Raw genomic sequence first — 18,098 nt, 5'->3', positions numbered from 1 at the left:
TGAGAGACCAAGGGTCTAATTTGGGAGACAAGCTATAGATACATACAATTTTTAAATATGACTGTATATGATTAAGTGTCAGGGTGAGTGCTACTGACAATATTGTGGCCCTTCAAGGGAAATATGGCAGAGTGAGTTGGAATGGTTAATAAAGACTCTATGAGGAATGACATGAGCTGTTGAACAGGACTATCTGGGATGGTAGTGCTGCATAGGCAAAAGAGAGGCTATAAAAATGACAATGGTATGTTCAGATGATATTGTTCTGACTGTGGTTGAAGTTCTTTTGTAGGGGTTGTAATAATGAGAATGATTAATTATTTGGAATCTGGTATTACTTTGAAAAAAATTACATTTGTGAACAAATAAATATAACACCATAATGTAAAAGGTGAATATTTGGCTTCCTTGTATTAAGTGTGAAAGAAAATTCTAGAAGCTTATATTTACCATTCTCCTTTCTAGTGTCAGCTGTTCCATTTGGGGGAATGACAGATATCTCAGTCTTGGATCAATGGAAAGCAAGTCTCTTTATGGAGGATTTCCTTGAGAAGTATGTGTCCTTAACCTCAAATTTCCCCCTTACACCCAGATGATAAACAGTAAGTTCCTCCAGACACCTGAAGAGAAAAGATGCCTTCCTTATATCCTCACAGATTTTCTTCTTTTTCTGAAGAAAAAGCCCTAATCTGAACCACAAAGGAGAAGTTAGAAGAGATTTACATTCTCTTTTTATCCTTCCCTTGTTTATCACATATTAACTGTTTCTCTATGCATTTGTGTTGCAAAAAACACACAGAAATAAAGCAAATATGTTACTTTGCTTTTAATCAATAGGTAAATTTTCTGTAGAAAGTGTCTATAGAAAGTCCTTTGTATGAAAATCAGTCTTTTTTCCTGTAGTATAAATGCAGATTTAATGCTATTTTCTAACATATTTGGTCAAAACATTATTTATTCATCATTCATCAAGTATTTATTGGATACCGTCGTATGTGCCAGGATACAAAAGTGAATAAGACGCAGTCTCTACTCTTAAAGAACTCAAGAAATTAGAGAATAAAGATTTATAAATAAATCATTACAATACAATGTGGGAAGTACAATGATGGAGATAAGAACACAGAGCATAATATGAGGAAGAGCATCTAACCTATTCTACATTGTTAATGTAGACATAAATTAGAGATTTCAGTGCAAAAGTAAATAATTTACTCTGTTGCTTCACTTCAAGCAAAGAGTGCTGATCAGACCCAGGAAGGATTTAGTTATTATTCACATTCTCAAGTTTTACTAATTTAAGTTTTCCTTAGTTACGCTTGAAAGAAACAAATAACCAATTTAAATGTGTCCAGACTCTGAATACAGACAAGTCCAATATACCATTTCTGTCATCCTGAGATTTAAAAGTCAGATTAGGAAGATAATATATAAACATATAGAAAATTTAAAGTGTAAGAATTAAATGATAATAAAAAATGACCAACATAATGTCTACCATAAAGCGTAAAAAGCCAGTAAAAAGTATCTGTCACATGAGCGGACTCCTGAGTAGTCAGGAAGCGGAATGGTGTAGTGAAAAGAGTTCTGCATTATGAGTTAAAAGATGTTGATTTCAAGTCTTGATTTGAAAAGTCAAGTACCAACTACTTGAGTAGTCATTTTATCTCTCTGACCCTCGCTTTCTTTATCACTATAATGATGTATCAGCGCTTCTCGAACTTAAATGTACATATGAATCACCTGAGGATCTTACTGAAAATGGACATTCTGAATATTCAATTGCTCTGTGTTGGGGCTGCGCTTCTTTGTTCCTAATGTGCTCCTAGTCCAAGAACCTACTTTGAGTAACAAGATAGAAGATGATCTCTAAGATCTCTTTTCGCTCCATGAGCTGGAGTGGTAGGGCTGTGCATTTATAAGCAGGAGAGATCAGCTTAGCTTCACAAAGAAGTAGGAAGTGAGCTTGAACTGGGCACTAAAGGAGAAACTAACTTGAGAGAAAACATTTCAGGCAAAGGAAATGACGGGTCTGAAGGCACAGAGACAGGAATATACCATAAGTATGCAACGAAGGCAATGATCAGGCTAGTTTAGCTCAAACAAAAGATTCGTATATGAGAGAAATGGGAGGCCCTGAAGGAATGGACATCCCATGATATCTGACCTTCTATTCATTTTGTGATATCAAGATAGAGTCAATGGGGCCAGCCTCGTGGTGTAGTGGTTAAGTTCGGCATGCTCTGCTTCGGCAGCCTTGATTCATGGGTTCGGATCCCGGGCATGGACCTACACCACTTGCCAGTCATGCTATGGCAGCAACCCAGATATAGAGTGGAGGAAGATTGGCACAGATATTAGCTCAGGGCTAATCTTCCTCAGCAATAAAAGAAAGAAAGAAAGAAAGAAAGAAAAAGAAAGAAAGAAAAAACCCAAAAAATAAAAGATAGAGTCTATGGCAAAGAAGGCACCACCAGAATAAAATGTACATTTCTCAACTTCCCTGTAGCCAAATGTAGCCATGTAACTAAGTTCTTCTCAACTGGATATAAGCAAAAGAGGCTTATGCATTTCTAAGGACTATCCTTAAAAGGAAGGTTTTTCTTTTTCTTTTAATGATTGGCACCTGAGCTAACGTCTGTTGCCAATCTTTTTTTTTCTTCCCTTTCTCCCCAAAGGCCCCCAGTACATAGTTGCATATTCTAGTTGTAGGTCCTTCTGATTCTGCCATGTGGGATGCCACCTCAGCATGGGTTGATGAGCAGTGCCATGTCCATGCCCAGGATCTGAACTGGCGAGACTCTGGGCCACCGAAGCAGAGCACGCGAACTTAACCACTTGGCTATGGGGCCAGCCCCAAGGTTTTTCTTTTTTATCTTTCTCTTTTCTGATACTGGAATACAGATGTAATGACTGGCTCCAGCAGCTGTCTTGGACTATGCTGACAAGAACTAAATCTAAAAGTCGCAGAGTGAAACAAAAGGAGCTGCAGTCCCTGACAAATTGTGGAACTTCCTTACCAACCATGCCCTTCTAACCTCTAGATTTTTTGTTTAAGCTGTTATTAATTTCAATTTTGTCTCGTGCAGTAAAGTTTAATTTTTAAGACCTTATTTTTTAGAGCGGTTTTCGGTTAACAGCAAAATGGAGCAGAAAGTAAAGAGATTTCCCATGTTAAAATTTAATTTTAACTAATTCAGGAGCTACTACGGTTTTGTTACCTAGTGGAACTTTAGAATAAACATTCTGATCATTAACGCTACCTAGATTTCCTAAATCTTGCTTTTCTTCTCTTTCTCACCTCTCTTTGTTTCTTGTTCCTATTTTTGTTATTTCCTAATATTGATTCTAAGGCCTTAATTCTTTTACTAATTTGTTGGTATCCTGTGTTTTGACATAATGGGCATTTTCTGTCATGTATTCCTGAAAAACCTTATATTCTGCAAAATTGCACACTAAAAATAACAGAGCATCTAGCCAAATTAGCTTTTGTAGTCAAAGCTATGCAACTTGCAGCAGAGCATTAATAAAAATAATAACTACTCTAACTTTAAAAACCACCAGCATAGATAAAAAGGCATATTAAATTCCTAACATATAAATACATAGTAGAGTAAATATAGGACTTAAAACAAATGAAGATAGTTTGATGGACAGGCTAAAAAAGGAGTTGAAGCTTTTGAATTATGGAGACAAGGGCAAAATGCAAAAAGATCAGGGAGAGCCATGCAATAAGCTTCCAAGCTTCCAAGACAAAGCACATGGCCAAACTGAGCAAGAGGAAGAGCATATGACAGTATTTCCTATTCCTCTGTAGCGTGCTGCATTCAGATGAATGCAATTGAATGCAGGACATTGCACGTATATTTATTTCCCATACACCTCATAACAGCTATGTGAGATGGGTATTACTATCCAAATATTGTACATGAGAAACTAAGACTCAGAGAGATTAAGTAACTTGCCCACTGTAGTGCAGCCAGTCAATAGTTGGAGCTGGGATTCAAACCCTCAAATCCTGGTCTGTCTGACGTCAAACCCTATCTTCTTTTGTTTTGTTTATATACATAAAACATTTTGTTTTGTATATATGTTTTATAATATAGCAGCTTTGTTGAGCTAAGTTAATATTCTATATAATTCACTCATTTAAAATGTCCAATTCCAATAGTTTTCAGTATATTCACAGAGATGTACAACCATCACAATCAATTTTAGAGCATTTTCCTTAACATAAAAACAAATCCTGTATCCATTAGCAGTCACTCCTTATTCTTTTCTCACTTCCCCTCAAAAGGCAATCACTAATTTACTTTCTGCCTCTCTATAATTGCCTATTCTGGACGTTTCATATAAACGGAATCATTCACCATTAGCAGTCACTCCTTATTCTTTTCTCACTTCCCCTCAAAAGGCAATCACTAATTTACTTTCTGCCTCTCTATAATTGCCTATTCTGGACGTTTCATATAAACGGAATCATTCAATATGTGACATTTTGTGATTGGCTCCTTTCACTTAGCATAATGTTTTCAAGGTTCAGCTATGTTGTAGCATGTATCAGTACTTCATTTTTTATGGCCAAATAATATTCCATGGTATGGGCATACCACATTTTATTTATCCACTCATCAGCTGGTAGACATTTGGGTTGTTTCCACTTTTTGCCTATAATGAGTAATACCACTACAAACATTTATGTACAAGTTTTTGTGTACACATATGATTTCATTTCTCTATCTAGGAGTATGTTTAACTGTTTTTAACTGTTTGAGGAATTTACCAGACTGTTTTCCAAGCAACTGTAACATTTTACATTCCCACCAGCAGTGTATAAAGGTTACAGTTTATTTGCATTTTTTAATTGGTTTATGTGTCTTTTTATTATTGAGTTTAAGAATTCTTACATATTCTAGATACAAGTCCCTTGTCAGATATATGATTTGCAAATATTTTCTCCTTTGAATTATCCTTTTACTTTCTTGATGATATCCTTTGAAGCACAAAACTGTTTTTGAGGAAGATTAGCCCTAAACTAACATCCACTCCCAATCCTCTTTTTGCCGAGGAAGATTAGCCCTGAGCTAACATCCGTGACCATCTTCCTCTATTTTATATCTGGGAGCCCTCCCACAGCATGGCTTGATAAGCAGTGTGTAGGTCTGCACCCAGGATCTGAAGTGGCAAACCCCAGGCTGCTGAAGTGGAGGCGAGAACTAACCCACTACCCCTCCGGGCTGGCCCCAAACAAAACTTTAATTTTGACAAAATCTAATTTACCTATTTTTTCTTTTGTCACTTGTATTTTTGGTGTTGTATCTAAGAAGGCTTTACCTAATCCAAGGTCACAAGAATTTACTCCTGTATTTTCTTCTCAGAGTTTGGCTGTGATTTTTTTTTTTTAAAGATTTTTTTTTTTCCTTTTTCTCGCTAAAGCCCCGTGGTACATACTTGTATATTCTTTGATGTGGGTCCTTCCAGTTGTGGCATGTGGGACGCCGCCTCAACATGGTTTGATGAGCAGTGCCATGTCCGCGCCCAGGGTTCTAACCAATGAAACACTGGGCCGCCTGCAGCGGAGCGCGCAAACTTAACCACTCGGCCACGGGGCCAGCCCTGTGATTTTTTTTAAAAGACACAAATCAGATCATGAAATGTCTCCGTGATAACCCACCAACAGTATCCCATTGCACATAGAATAAAATCAAAGTTCTCACCAAGTCTTACAAGATCCAACAAGATCTGGCCCTGCCTACCTATCTAACCTTACCCTGTTCCAGTCACGCTGACCTTTCTGCTTTTCCTGGAATATGCCAACCTTGTTCCCCAACTTTAGACCTTGTGTGGCTTACTCTCTACCATTATTCAGGTAGTTGCAGAATTATCACTCCTCAGAGGGCCATTCACTAACTACTTGCTCTAAAATACACCTCTCACCAACCTTCTGGCTGTTACTTGATTCCTAATATCTTATTTTATTTCATTAGTAACATTCATGACTACCTAACATTATGCTATATATTTATTAATTTGTCTATTGTCCCATTAGCAGGTAAGCTTCTTGAGGGCAAGAACTTTGTTTACCCCTCCATTCCCAGTGCCTAGAATAGTGTTGGCACATTGTAGACACTCATTAAATATTTCTTTTAAGTTAAAGAATTAATGAATGAGAATAGAGGAACTTATCCAAAAAGAATGATATGGAAATAAAGCAAAGACAATCTGGATTGGAAGCCTGGGAAGCATCAGTATTACAGGTTAGGCGGAGGAGGAGGCACCAGTGAACGAAGAATAGGTAATATTGGACAGGGAGGTAGGAGGAGATCCAGGAAATACTAGTCTTCATAAATCATTAATATCTTGGGAAAGAGAGTTGATGGGGTTTTCTCAAACTATAGTAGCAAGGATTATTACAAAGTGCTGACTCTGTCAGTAACATTTATTTTAAAAAAAGATAGCAGCTATGTAAGCATTAAATTTAGAAGTCTACAAAGATCCACGTGGGAATCAATGTTTTTATGAGTAATATGGACCTAGGTGAGTTGAAATATTTTTTCTTGTACCTTGTATTTTCTTAAAGAATAAAGGAGAAACTTTAGAGATTTTTCTATCTGCTTTTCAGATATGGCATACTCATTTTTTTCTTCCAGTTACATTGGGGAGTTATATTGATTTTGATTCTTTCAGTCTGTATAGGGAATTATTAAGGCTAAAATATTTCAGAAAAAAGGTATATTGAGATGTTTAGCTAAATTACCAAAAATATATTGTCTATTGGAAAATCTCTTGTAATTCCAAGGATCCCAATGGTATAGACAATGGCAGAGATACCTGGATCAATCAGGAAACAGGCAAGGCATGGGCAAGGTCAAGGGAGCCAAAAAGTCCCCAGGACTAGCAACAGCTGGAAGTTGTTACCACCCTAAGCTTGAAGGAGCAAGGAGACTGAGCAGTAACCAACCAAATAAGAAGACTCCATAAGGTCCTATAGCCAGTATAGGAGAGGGGCTGTCTGATAAGAGATGTAACCATTGGTAGGAGAATGCAGCCACTTCCAAACTGTGATCCTGGAGGCAGGATTTGGGAAGAATAATATCTTAACCTGTCTCTCTTCCCACCTTTGATCTCCCACCAGTGCTTCCCATTGGCTGAACCCAACCAGAAGCCAGAAGGCAAGGGAGCATAGCTGGTTCATAGAGATCAGCCTCCCAGGTTGCAGAACAGAATATAAAATGTTTGATAATGTTATGGAAAGCAGACATTGAGTATCCAGCACAAGGGCAATTTGGCAGTGCATGGCAAAGTCGAAAAATCTGTATATCTTTAACCTCATCATTTCCATTTTTAGGAGACGTATTTTGAGAAAATGATTAAACAAGCGCACAAAGATATTCCTTGTATTGTGGACACAATTAAAACAAATTTAAATTTCTGACAATAGGGAACTGGTTGAATAAGTTATGATTTGCTGATACAATGGAATCCTGTTTGTCTATTCAAAAATGAAGTAAATATACATTGATTGACATATAAATGTGTTCATGCTTCATTGTTTAGCAAAAAAGAACAAGTTACAGAATACTATGTACATGAATCCACTTTTGCTTAGAAATATTCAAAAATAATTGAGAAAATGCATAATCTTTGAATTTATCTCTTGAATGGTGGGGCTATGGTGGGCTAGTTTTTCTCTGTATCTGCTGGAATTTGGTAATTTTTCTACAATGAACATAAACTGTTATTAAAGATGTTCTAAAATAAGACATACATAAAATCAGTAATTTTATAATGTCATAGAAAAACAGTTACAGGAATGGTGACCCAGATTAATTGTGAATTTGAGGAAATTGTTCCAAGTTCAAACCCAAACTCCCAAATTGAAGTAGAGGAAGCCAGCTTATACACCCATAAGGACTACAGTGAAGTCTTTACATGTGTCAACTGTTTAGAAAAATGTCCAGGACTTCAAGCGCAGAACCAAGGTAAAACATTTATTTCCATTGTTATAAAACATTTCCTACTAATATACAGATTTTCATTTCAGTGATTTTATTTTATTAAAGATATTCACCTGCAAAATTATAATTCTAAGCTTTACCACATTAGAAAAATATTTTCTCTTTCGTTTTTTTCTTATTTATTTGAGGTCACATTGGTTCTCTTTTATATTAATTCCCTTTTTGTAGACTAGGTTGCTTTTGGAGTTTAAGTATGCTGGGCCTCAAAATAGCCTCAGAGATTTGATCGTAGTGTGCTCACAACATATTCCTATAATAATATTAGCATCTGTGTACAAATCTGATGACACAGCAATCTGGTGTAACATTAAATCAGTATTTTATTAAGTGATGGATATATTTTATTTCCCAAAATATGCCAAAGATTTTTAATCTCATCTAATTTATGTGAAACCATAATTCAAAGTAGAGATGGAATAGTTGCAGTATTAGGTCAGGAAATTCACCCAGTTTTTACACTTTTACTGTAAGTGATAATTAAAAGTGTATTTTATCCAAACTGTATTCCAAATCTCTCATCTTACTAGAGGGTGCTGAATTCTTCCAACTGTACAGAAACTTCTGAGAACTACCTTTCTTGTATGTGTAACAGCCTATTCCCTTTTTAAATTAAAAAACTTAAGGCTCCATTATATAATTGCTACTATCATTTAGGATATGCTATAGCTTGAGCATGAAAAATAGTTTGGTTCTTTTACTGCTGATTTTATGTAGATACATAAATTGTATATAAAATTTTTAGTGTAGGCAGAGGTATGTCATGATATATAGAGAGTTAAATCCCTCTTATAGTTTGAGAAGACTGTATGATTGCATTACAGACTAGACTTGAGAGCATGATATCGTAGGAAGACCCTGAATTTGTAATCAGAAGATTTAATGATAATCCAAATCTACTCTTAAAAAGTGGTACGATTTGGGGACAGCTATTAAAAATTTTATGCTTTTCAATTTTCTTCTATAATTTCTCCCTTTTAATTTATTCTTCTAAATTTTTATTAAAAATTTTGTAGGGGTCAAATAATGTGTATGTACATGTAAAGAGATGGTTTGTAGAAAATAACATGGTACCTAACATGGCTGTTATTATTAATGTTGCAAACTAGAAGCTATTGTTGGCAAATTTCCTATCATCAGCTAGAATCAGAACCTTCTTTAACTACAATTCACTGAATGAAAATATACTTGAGATTTCCAAATACATGGGAGTTGTCTGTATCCTATATTTCCTTGGGGGTCCTGTGTCATTAGATATCATTTTATACATTTAGATTTGTAATTTCACTTATTTTCTTTGCAGCTATATTGATTGCTACTGGTTTTATAGATACTTTGATCTCACTAAATCAAGAGGAATGTATTATACTTTGAAATTCAATTGATACTGTAAATTTGCTTTGTCTTTTAAGAAATATAGTTAGTTACTAAATTGTAAGTTAATTTCAAAGCATATATTTCTTTGAGACATAAAAACAGTGGGTAATTTTCTTTTATTGTTTGTTGATTTGTTGACAGGTACTAATTTTTCTACCACATTCATATATTACTTGTCAATAAATGTCACCATTTTATGAATATCCTTCAGACATCCTGGGAATATATAAGCAAATGCAAATAGTTTAGAGAGTCAAGTAGCTATTCAAGGTTTATTATAAAAAAACAGCAGTCCCCTGGCTTCATCTATCACTCACATATTTTTTTCAGCTTTATTGAAGTATAATTGGCAAATAAAATTATAATATATTTAAAGTGTACAATGTGATGATTTGTTATACGTATACACTGTGCAAGGATTCGCACTATGAGTTAATTAACACATCCATCACCTCCCATATTTCCCTTTTCGTGTGTGTGTGAGAACACTTAATTAAGTTCCACTCTCTTAGCAAATTTCAATTATATATGACAGTATTATCAACTGTAGTCACTGTGTTATACGTTAGCTCCTTAGACCTTATTCCTCTTATAAGTGGAAGTCTGTACCCTTTTACCAACCTCTCCCTATTTTTCCCACTTCCCAGCCTCAGCCCCTGGCAACCACCGTTCTCCTCTGTTTCAATGAGTTTGACTTTTTTTTTTTAAGATTCCACATATAAGTAATACCATGCAATATTTGTTGTTCTCTGTCTGGTTTATTTCTCTTAGCATAATGCCCTCCATGTTCATCTATGTTGCAAATGGCAAATGACACAACATTTTCTTCATCCATTCATCTGTCGACAGACACTTAGGTTGTTCTCATACCTTAGCTATTGTGAATAATGCTGCAGTGAACATGGGAGTACAGATATCTCTTAGAGACTGTGATTTCGTTGGCCATCTGTTTCTTCCTTTACAACACATATCTTTTTTTGTCTTACTATGCTGACTAGGACCTCTAATACATTGTGCAATAGAAGTAGTGATAGTTGCCATCCTTGTCTTGTTCCTGACAGTGAAGGAAATATTTTAAAAATTATAAAAGTGATGTAAATATCATTTCAATGTTTACATCATTTTCAATGTTTACATCATTCTCAATGGTGAAATATTAGAAGAATTAACTTTATTGGGTTGAGGAAGCTTTCTTCTGTTCTGTTTACTAAGAGCTTTTGATCATGAATAAGTATTAAATTTTATTAACCTTTTTCTATAACTATTAAGAAATCTACATGTTGAATATATAGAATGTCCTTTTACTAAGAACTTATAATCCTATAAACTAAACATAAATTGTTTTACTATTGTGATCATACTGTATATGCATTATATTACTTATTTATTTTTTTGTACATGAGGAAGATTGGCCCTGAGCTAACATCTGTTGCCAATCTTCCTCTTTTTGCTTGAGGAAGATTGTTGCTGAGCTAACATCTGTGCCAATCTTCCTCCATTTTTTATGTGGGATGCTGCCATAGCATAGCTTGACAAGTGGTGCTAGGTCTGCGCCGAGGATCCAAACCTGCAAACCCTGGGCCACCAAAGCAGAGTGCATGAACTTAACCACTATGCCAGTGGGCCAGCCCCACAAAAGCATGGCTTTTAATGACTGCAGGTTTTAATCTTATTTATGTATCATATATTTCTCAACTTGAGAAGACTTTTCTTTTTTTAATTTCAAATATGTACATAAATATATGTTTCCATTTCCAATTATTTCCTTAGAGTGAATTCCTGGGACTGGAATTATTTGATGTAAGTATTTTTTTCACTATATGTCCACTAGCATGGTATGAGAATACACAGTTCATGTCAGCCTTATCATCAGTGGGTATGTTACTACTGATGTTGTAGTAATACATTTATCCAATGTGATAGGCAAAAATTTATACTTTTACTTGCATTTTAAAAATTACTGGCATTTAGTGGCTATTTGCATATTTTTATTTTGTGAAATGATTCTTTTGTCTATTTTTCTATTCTTACAATTTATCTTTATATATCAAAAATATCAATAATCCCAAATATATTTAATTTGAATCTAACCAGTCCTGCCAATGTTTTTCTGTATGATTTCTTTCATTGGTTTTATATTTAGAAAATTCTTCCTCAAATTAGATAAATAATTATTCATATTTTCTTTAAGACTTCGGTATATATTTAAAAGTAAGGATACAAAATGCTTTTTCCAGAGGCTGGCCCTGTTGCCTAGTGGTTAAAGTTCCATGCACTTCGCTTCAATAGGCTGAGTTTGCAGGTTCAGATCCCAGGTGCAGACCTACACCACCTGTCAACTATGCTGTGGCAGTGATCCACATACAAATTGGGGAAGATTGGTGCAGATGTTAGCTCAGGGCTAATCTTCCTCAAGCAAAAAGAAGAGGAAGGTTGGCAGTGGAAGTTAGCTTAGGGCAAATCTTCCTCAGGAAAAAAAAACTTTTTCAAATGTGTTGGCAGTTGTCCCAATGTCATTTATGGAATAATCTTTCCTTTCCCCACTGATTAGAAATGTCACTTACATAATATGCCAAATCCTTATCCCCATTAGAGTGTGTTTCTGGATTTTCTGTGGTGTTCTCTTGATTTGTCTATTACTGTGTTAATAGTGTACAGTTTTAACTATTTAATATATAATGATGACATGTATTAATAGTTTCCTCTTTTTTCCTACTCTCATATCTATATTCTTCAATATTTATTTTGTAATCAGTTTTCCAAGTTCCAAAACAGACCTCTGGAGAAATTGAAACGTTATTGTGATCTTTTAGAATTTTTACCAATTTGTCTTTTTAGCCAGGAAAATGGTCTATCTTGCTTTTTCTTCAAGTTTTTTTTTAAATGATCCTCATTAAAGTTTTATAGTTTCCTCCATATACTTTCTGCACATTTTTGTTATGTTTATTCCTCAGTATTTGTATATTTGTGGCCATTATAAATGAATTTTTTCATTAATTTTTTACTAGGTGTTTATATATATTTGAAAACCATTGATTTTTAAATTTTTTATCAGACACTTTTGTGCATTCCATTATTTGTTTTCAGTTAGTTATCTTGCATTTTCTAAGTTGACAAAAGTGTCTTCTGCAAAGAATAAACCTATCTTCTTTCCTATCAGTAGACTTCTTTTCTGCTTCTTCTCATAGTTAACTAGCCAAAATTTTGTTTCCTTGTGACAATTTAGCACTCCTCCTCAACAGATGAAGATAGTCTCCTCAGATCTGTGTTGGTACATATAATAGCCATAGTAAAGTAAGAACTCCAGGGAGTATTGTACAGCCATAAGAATATAAGGAAGTAGCATCCTTGGTAAAACTTTTGTGTGGTTATGAAGAACATTGATTGTGGTGTGATACTGCCCTCAAGTGGCTCCATCAGCAAAGGGTGGTTAGAAACAAGAGTTCATAACTGGTATGAGATGTCCCATGGACTCCAGAAATACCAGGATGAGCCTGTAGGAAGGGAAGATGGCTAGGGGGTCTGTGTTTGGAAGTGGAAGGTGGAGATTGGGATATAAATGAATGGTGTTAGGTTTTTACTGTTAATATGAATTCATTGATTCTTACAGAATGGATGTAAGGATGAACCATCTTTAAATTGTCTCAGATGAGACTTGCTTAGACGTGGAACTGATTGGCCAGCTTTCTTTGGTGTGTTACGGGAAGCTCTTGGTCATAAGATTGTCAGGAACTTAGGTTTGGATAAACAATCTCTTAGGAGGCTATTTTATATAGTAAGTTCTCTTTTGGCATTTCAAGTTAACACCAGACAAAGGGATGGTCCCTGGCTGACTGCTTTGCACCACGTATTTATTAAGCACGTGCATACCAAGGATGTAGTTGGTCATGGGAGACATCACTCCCTGCTATCCCTCTCCATGCCATTTCTAAAATGACTTAACCGAAAGACCACCGTCCAGAACAAGAGACTGTTGCTTCCCCTTTAAGGCGGCTTTTGCTCTGGGGAGTTTAGCTTTCTGAGTAGTTCCTCATCTGAGCTTATCTTTTCCTTTTTCTCTTTCCACTCAAGAGCTTATTGAAGAATGGGGGCAAGTGTTATGTTCCCTCCCTTGGCTCAGAAACTGTTAAAGCACTGACACAGTTAGCTAAGATTCTAAAGTAACCCACACATGGTAGGGTGGGGATAAAGAGGAGAAATTTATTCTAGCAATTCACTGTTAGCAGTAGTGTTTCCTAATGTGTAAGAATTATCACACTTCTCAAGTAGGTACTTTGCTCTCTAACTTTCACTGTAATTAATTTTATGGCAAACATGTTTGAGTAGCTTTAGAGTTCTAGAATCAGAGTTGGTCCCATTTGTCGGCTTTGTAGACCATCTCCATTCTCCACATCAGAGTCTCTGGGCATGAATTAGAGACGTTAAGAAGTAAAACGATGTGGAGAAGAAAAGACTAGGGGTCAGCAAAATTCAAATGCTTTTGTTTCTTTACAGCTTTGCTTAGGCTACCCCTGGCTATTATGAAGCATGTGGCCACAAGAAGTTTTCCTCCATTGATTAAACTATTTTTTGTTGAAAGAATATGAGCCATTACAACTCTTTCAGGATATTTGGTTACTACTCAATGTACTGAATAATATTAAAATGCACTGAGTTTTAACTTGTGTGCTAGTACTCTGCTACATGCTTTATATGCACAGTGCAGTGAAGAACTAAAGAATTAAAAATGTGTTTGAAAATCCCAACTCATCTAACGGCTGACTACAGTAACTATCTAGATCCTCTTGTATAACTTTTAGAATTTTTCTCATTCCTTTATATTTCTTATTTCTTTTCAGATTTGTCCATTGATGATGAAGAAATAATTTTTGTAAATAATTTGATGGCCTATAAAAGTCACCTACCAACTTTGCATACTCTGTTGAGTAGGCTGAAACTATTTTTGGTAAAGGATCCCCTTTTAGATTTCCAAGGCCAGATCTTCACAGAAGCTAATTTTTTCAGGTACTTAATTGCCCAATGTCATAAATATTTTTAAGAGGAGAACATATTCTTTGTATGCTCACAAGTCCAGAGGTTATCAATAATAATATTTTATTATTGCTTTACTCAACTCTAATTTTGACCATTATATATTTTGGTGGGATACATTTAGTATGTACCTGGCTATTAGTAAACACTAATTTAATGTTTTATTTTTTGTTAAGGGAATGTTTCTCTTTTCAAAGAGATTTGAAAGATTTTATGAAAGAAGATTTTTACATGGATAAAGAGAACTTTTGTCAGGAGAAGCTAGAAGATACAGTAAGTTTAAATGAAACTGTAATGCTTGCTTTTCAGTAGTATTTTTATAAAAGTAGCAAAGCACACTTTTATAAATTTTAGTAACATACATTGACCATCTACTATTGTCAAGTTAAAAAGACTTGATAATGGGTTGAATGTGTATTGATTAAGGAGTCAAATTTACTTCTAAGATAGTGGTTCCAACCTTGGCTACACCCTGGAATTACTTGGGGAGTTTTCATAAAATACTGATGCCTGGGTTCTACCGAGATATATTTTGACTTGGTCTGGTGTACAGCCCAGGTATAGGGAATTTTAAAAGCTCTCCCAAAGGTTTTAATCAATATACCTAGTGTAGGACAATAAGTGGTCATATTCTAGTTTAAAAATTGGAGACTCGAGCTAGAGATGTTGATTTGTGAGTTATGCACAAAACAGATATTACTTGAACTATAAGAGAAGTGATCTCATTGAAGGAGTAAGAATAAATGTGGTCTGAGACTGCATTTTAGGTGCTACCAGTGGTTAACAAGGAAGATAACGTCTTTGCATAATAAAGGTCAAACTTCTTAAAAGCAGTCCCTCAGGGCTGGCCTGGTGGTGTAGTAGTTAAGTTCAGCTCTCTGCTTTGGCGACTTTGCAGGTTTAGATCCCAAGTGTGGGATGCACCACTTGTAAAGCCATACTGTGGCATTATCCCACATGCAAAATAGAGGGAGACTGCCACAGATGTTAGCTGAGTGACAGTCTTCCTCAAGCAAAAAGAAGATTGTCAACAGATGTTAGCTTAGTGCCAATTTTCCTCGCCACAAAAAAAAAAAAGAAAAAGAAAATGGCAGCCTTTCTTTTTTTCTAGCATAGAGTTCCAATAGCACACAGAATTGTTATTATGATATTAGTTTGTAAAGAATTCTAGCAGTTGACATTGTGAATAACTTTCTGCAGTTTAACATGCTCAAAATCTAAACCCATATAGGTTAGATGCATTCACAAAGTATCTTAAAATTTTTTTTTGAAGACAATATAAAGTGTTTTATATTTGGGGCTTTTCTTAAAACAGTAAAAGGATATATATATTACATATATGATGGTCTTAAAGCATTTAAAGGTTTTCCTTACAATTAAAAATTTTAGGGGCCAGCCCCGTGGTGGAGTGGTTAAGTTCACGCGCTCCACTGCAGGCGGCCCAGTGTTTCATCGGTTGGAATCCTGGGTGTGTACATGGCTCCACTCATGGAGCCACGCTGAGGCGGCGTCCCACATGCCACAACCAGAAGGACCCACAACTGAGAATATACAACTATGTACCAGGGGGCTTTGGGAAGAAAAAGGAAAAAAAAATTTTTTTAATCTTTAAAAAAAAAATTTTAGCACAAATGGTAAAAATATTAATTCACCTAAAAATATTAACTCACCCTTTTCTCCAGTCCTCCCCTCCCTCCCCTGTTAACTCTGAGAGTTTCACGCATACAGTCTCGGTTGTTGAGGAATCTAGTTCCGTAGAAATGAAGGAGAAACATGTTCCAGGAAATGCAGTAAAGATCCATTCCATTCCATCTACCCTTTTCACTTCTCTCCATTTACCATCTCTCAGCTGCTGCAGGGATTGTTTATAATTTAGAATTTTTAAAATTTGTTGTTATCCCCAGAGAAGATATTTCCGCATCTAGGGATATTGTACATTGCTAGTATAATCAGAGGCCATAAAGGACATTACACAGAGAGAACATTGCTTGTAATCTAATATATTTTTGACTACTATACTTCTGTTTTTTGAATATATGCACAGCATTAAAAATTTTGACTGTAGGTTTAGTTTAAAATTTGGTATACCAATTAAGCAAATGTATCTATTTATAAATTCAGAAATATTTATTTGGAAAACCTCACTAAAAATTTTTTTTACCTATATATTATTTCAGCCATCAATTTTGGCTGATTGTGAATTCTTAGTATCTACAAGCCTCAAGCAAGAAGTTGGTATTCCATCACTCTCAGAACTGAAGGAGTCATTAAACTTAATGCCAGAAGTAATAAATTATGTAGACGAAAGTGGAAACCTTTTCGAAAGAGGTAAGAATTAATTTAGAAATCTATTACTTGTAAAAACTGCTTAATAATATTTATTACAAAAAATTCTTATTCATTAAACTTTTTCTGAACCTCCAGATTTTAAAAAGTGTTCTGCAGGTTACATGGTGAAATCTCAGAATTATTTTTGATGAGACTTTTCTTATTGTCTCTCTCTTTATATGCTTGCAAGCTTAAAATGTCTCTGAAATTAATCTAACCATTTCAAGATAATATACAAGTAAAATTAAAACACCTATGAATATATTATTTTTTTTATTTGTTATCTTATATACAACAACAAAGCACTAACAACTTCTATGCTGACTTTAGTTAGGTATGGAAAGCTCAGAGTAAGGCCACACTTCATGGAATCAGGTGACTAGGAGAGTCATAACCTAGAATTTAGATGTTTCATCCCAGTTAGACTTAGTAAATATTGTTGAATTCTTTTTAATGACCATTTGAGCCCGAACGTTTAACTACTCTCTCATAAATTCCAGTTGAAAAGATCAAAGATATATAATATTAGGGAGGAATGAAGAGGGCTTTGGGATATCCATTGAGAACAGGGTTGCTTGCCATCAACAGACCACAGACTTGAAAGAATTCTTGCAGACGAGACTAAATCAAGGGAGTTAGTGATCAGCCTACAAGTCAAAGCAAGGGAATGAAAAGGCAACCTGAGTAAGTGGATCAATATCATACCAGAACTTGAAAATATAGCAGAGCTCAAAACTGCAGCGTGGCCCATGGGCTTGTTAGCAGGACACAAATCTATGAATGCTGATGGAAAGGACAGGTGACTTTACTGAATGACTGTGGTGTTACACTCCCAGCCTTTACTTGTCTCCGATGGTGTACTGGGTAAACAGAGTCATTGCCACAGAGGAATGAACCAGATTACAAAAATACTAACAGGATAACACTTTTGCTGGTGGTAGACTTTCTTCCTTTCCTTTTCAGAGCTTATTACCAAGCATGGAATTGACATTGAAGATAGAAAGTGCAGCTCCACAGAGATTTTGGCCATTCAAAGCCAGTCCGAACCAGAGCACAGTGAACCTGGTAGAAATATTGAATAAATTATTGTTTATCAGTGGTTACCTATATATGATGTAAAAGTACAATACTTTCACATATAAAGTCTACTATGAGACAGTTTTCATGTTTAAAATTTGATTATTGCAATCCAAGTTGTCATTTTTTCTATCTGTTTCTTTACATTTATTACTATCAACTCATTATTCTTCTAGCATCAAAACTGAATAGTATATAGAGGAGAGTTACAAAGATTGAGGAAGAGTAATGGAGGAAATAGCATTAATATTAAAAATAGAAATCTTGTAC

The 18,098-nt window shown here is 35.2% G+C and overlaps 1 protein-coding gene across 10 annotated transcripts in view; it reads left to right on the top strand.

Annotated features, from left to right (window-relative positions):
- Positions 1-18,098, top strand: part of SHOC1 (shortage in chiasmata 1) — a 154,548-nt gene that overhangs the window by 89,267 nt on the left and 47,183 nt on the right. For 7 of the 10 annotated variants that reach the window (XM_070595036.1, XM_070595038.1, XM_070595039.1 and 4 more), the window contains 6 exons: positions 466-553; positions 7,798-7,982; positions 14,231-14,396; positions 14,600-14,696; positions 16,601-16,751; positions 17,715-17,816. In XM_070595036.1, the coding sequence (XP_070451137.1) occupies positions 466-553; positions 7,798-7,982; positions 14,231-14,396; positions 14,600-14,696; positions 16,601-16,751; positions 17,715-17,816 (789 nt within the window). The remainder of the gene's footprint in view (positions 1-465; positions 554-7,797; positions 7,983-14,230; positions 14,397-14,599; positions 14,697-16,600; positions 16,752-17,714; positions 17,817-18,098) is intronic. The other 3 variants (XM_070595043.1, XM_070595044.1, XM_070595045.1) reach the window with 1 other exon arrangement.

This window comes from Equus przewalskii, chromosome 26 (assembly GCF_037783145.1).
Source record: "Equus przewalskii isolate Varuska chromosome 26, EquPr2, whole genome shotgun sequence".
Classification (NCBI taxonomy): Eukaryota; Metazoa; Chordata; class Mammalia; order Perissodactyla; family Equidae; genus Equus; species Equus przewalskii.
This window is presented reverse-complemented; position numbering and strand designations above follow the sequence as displayed.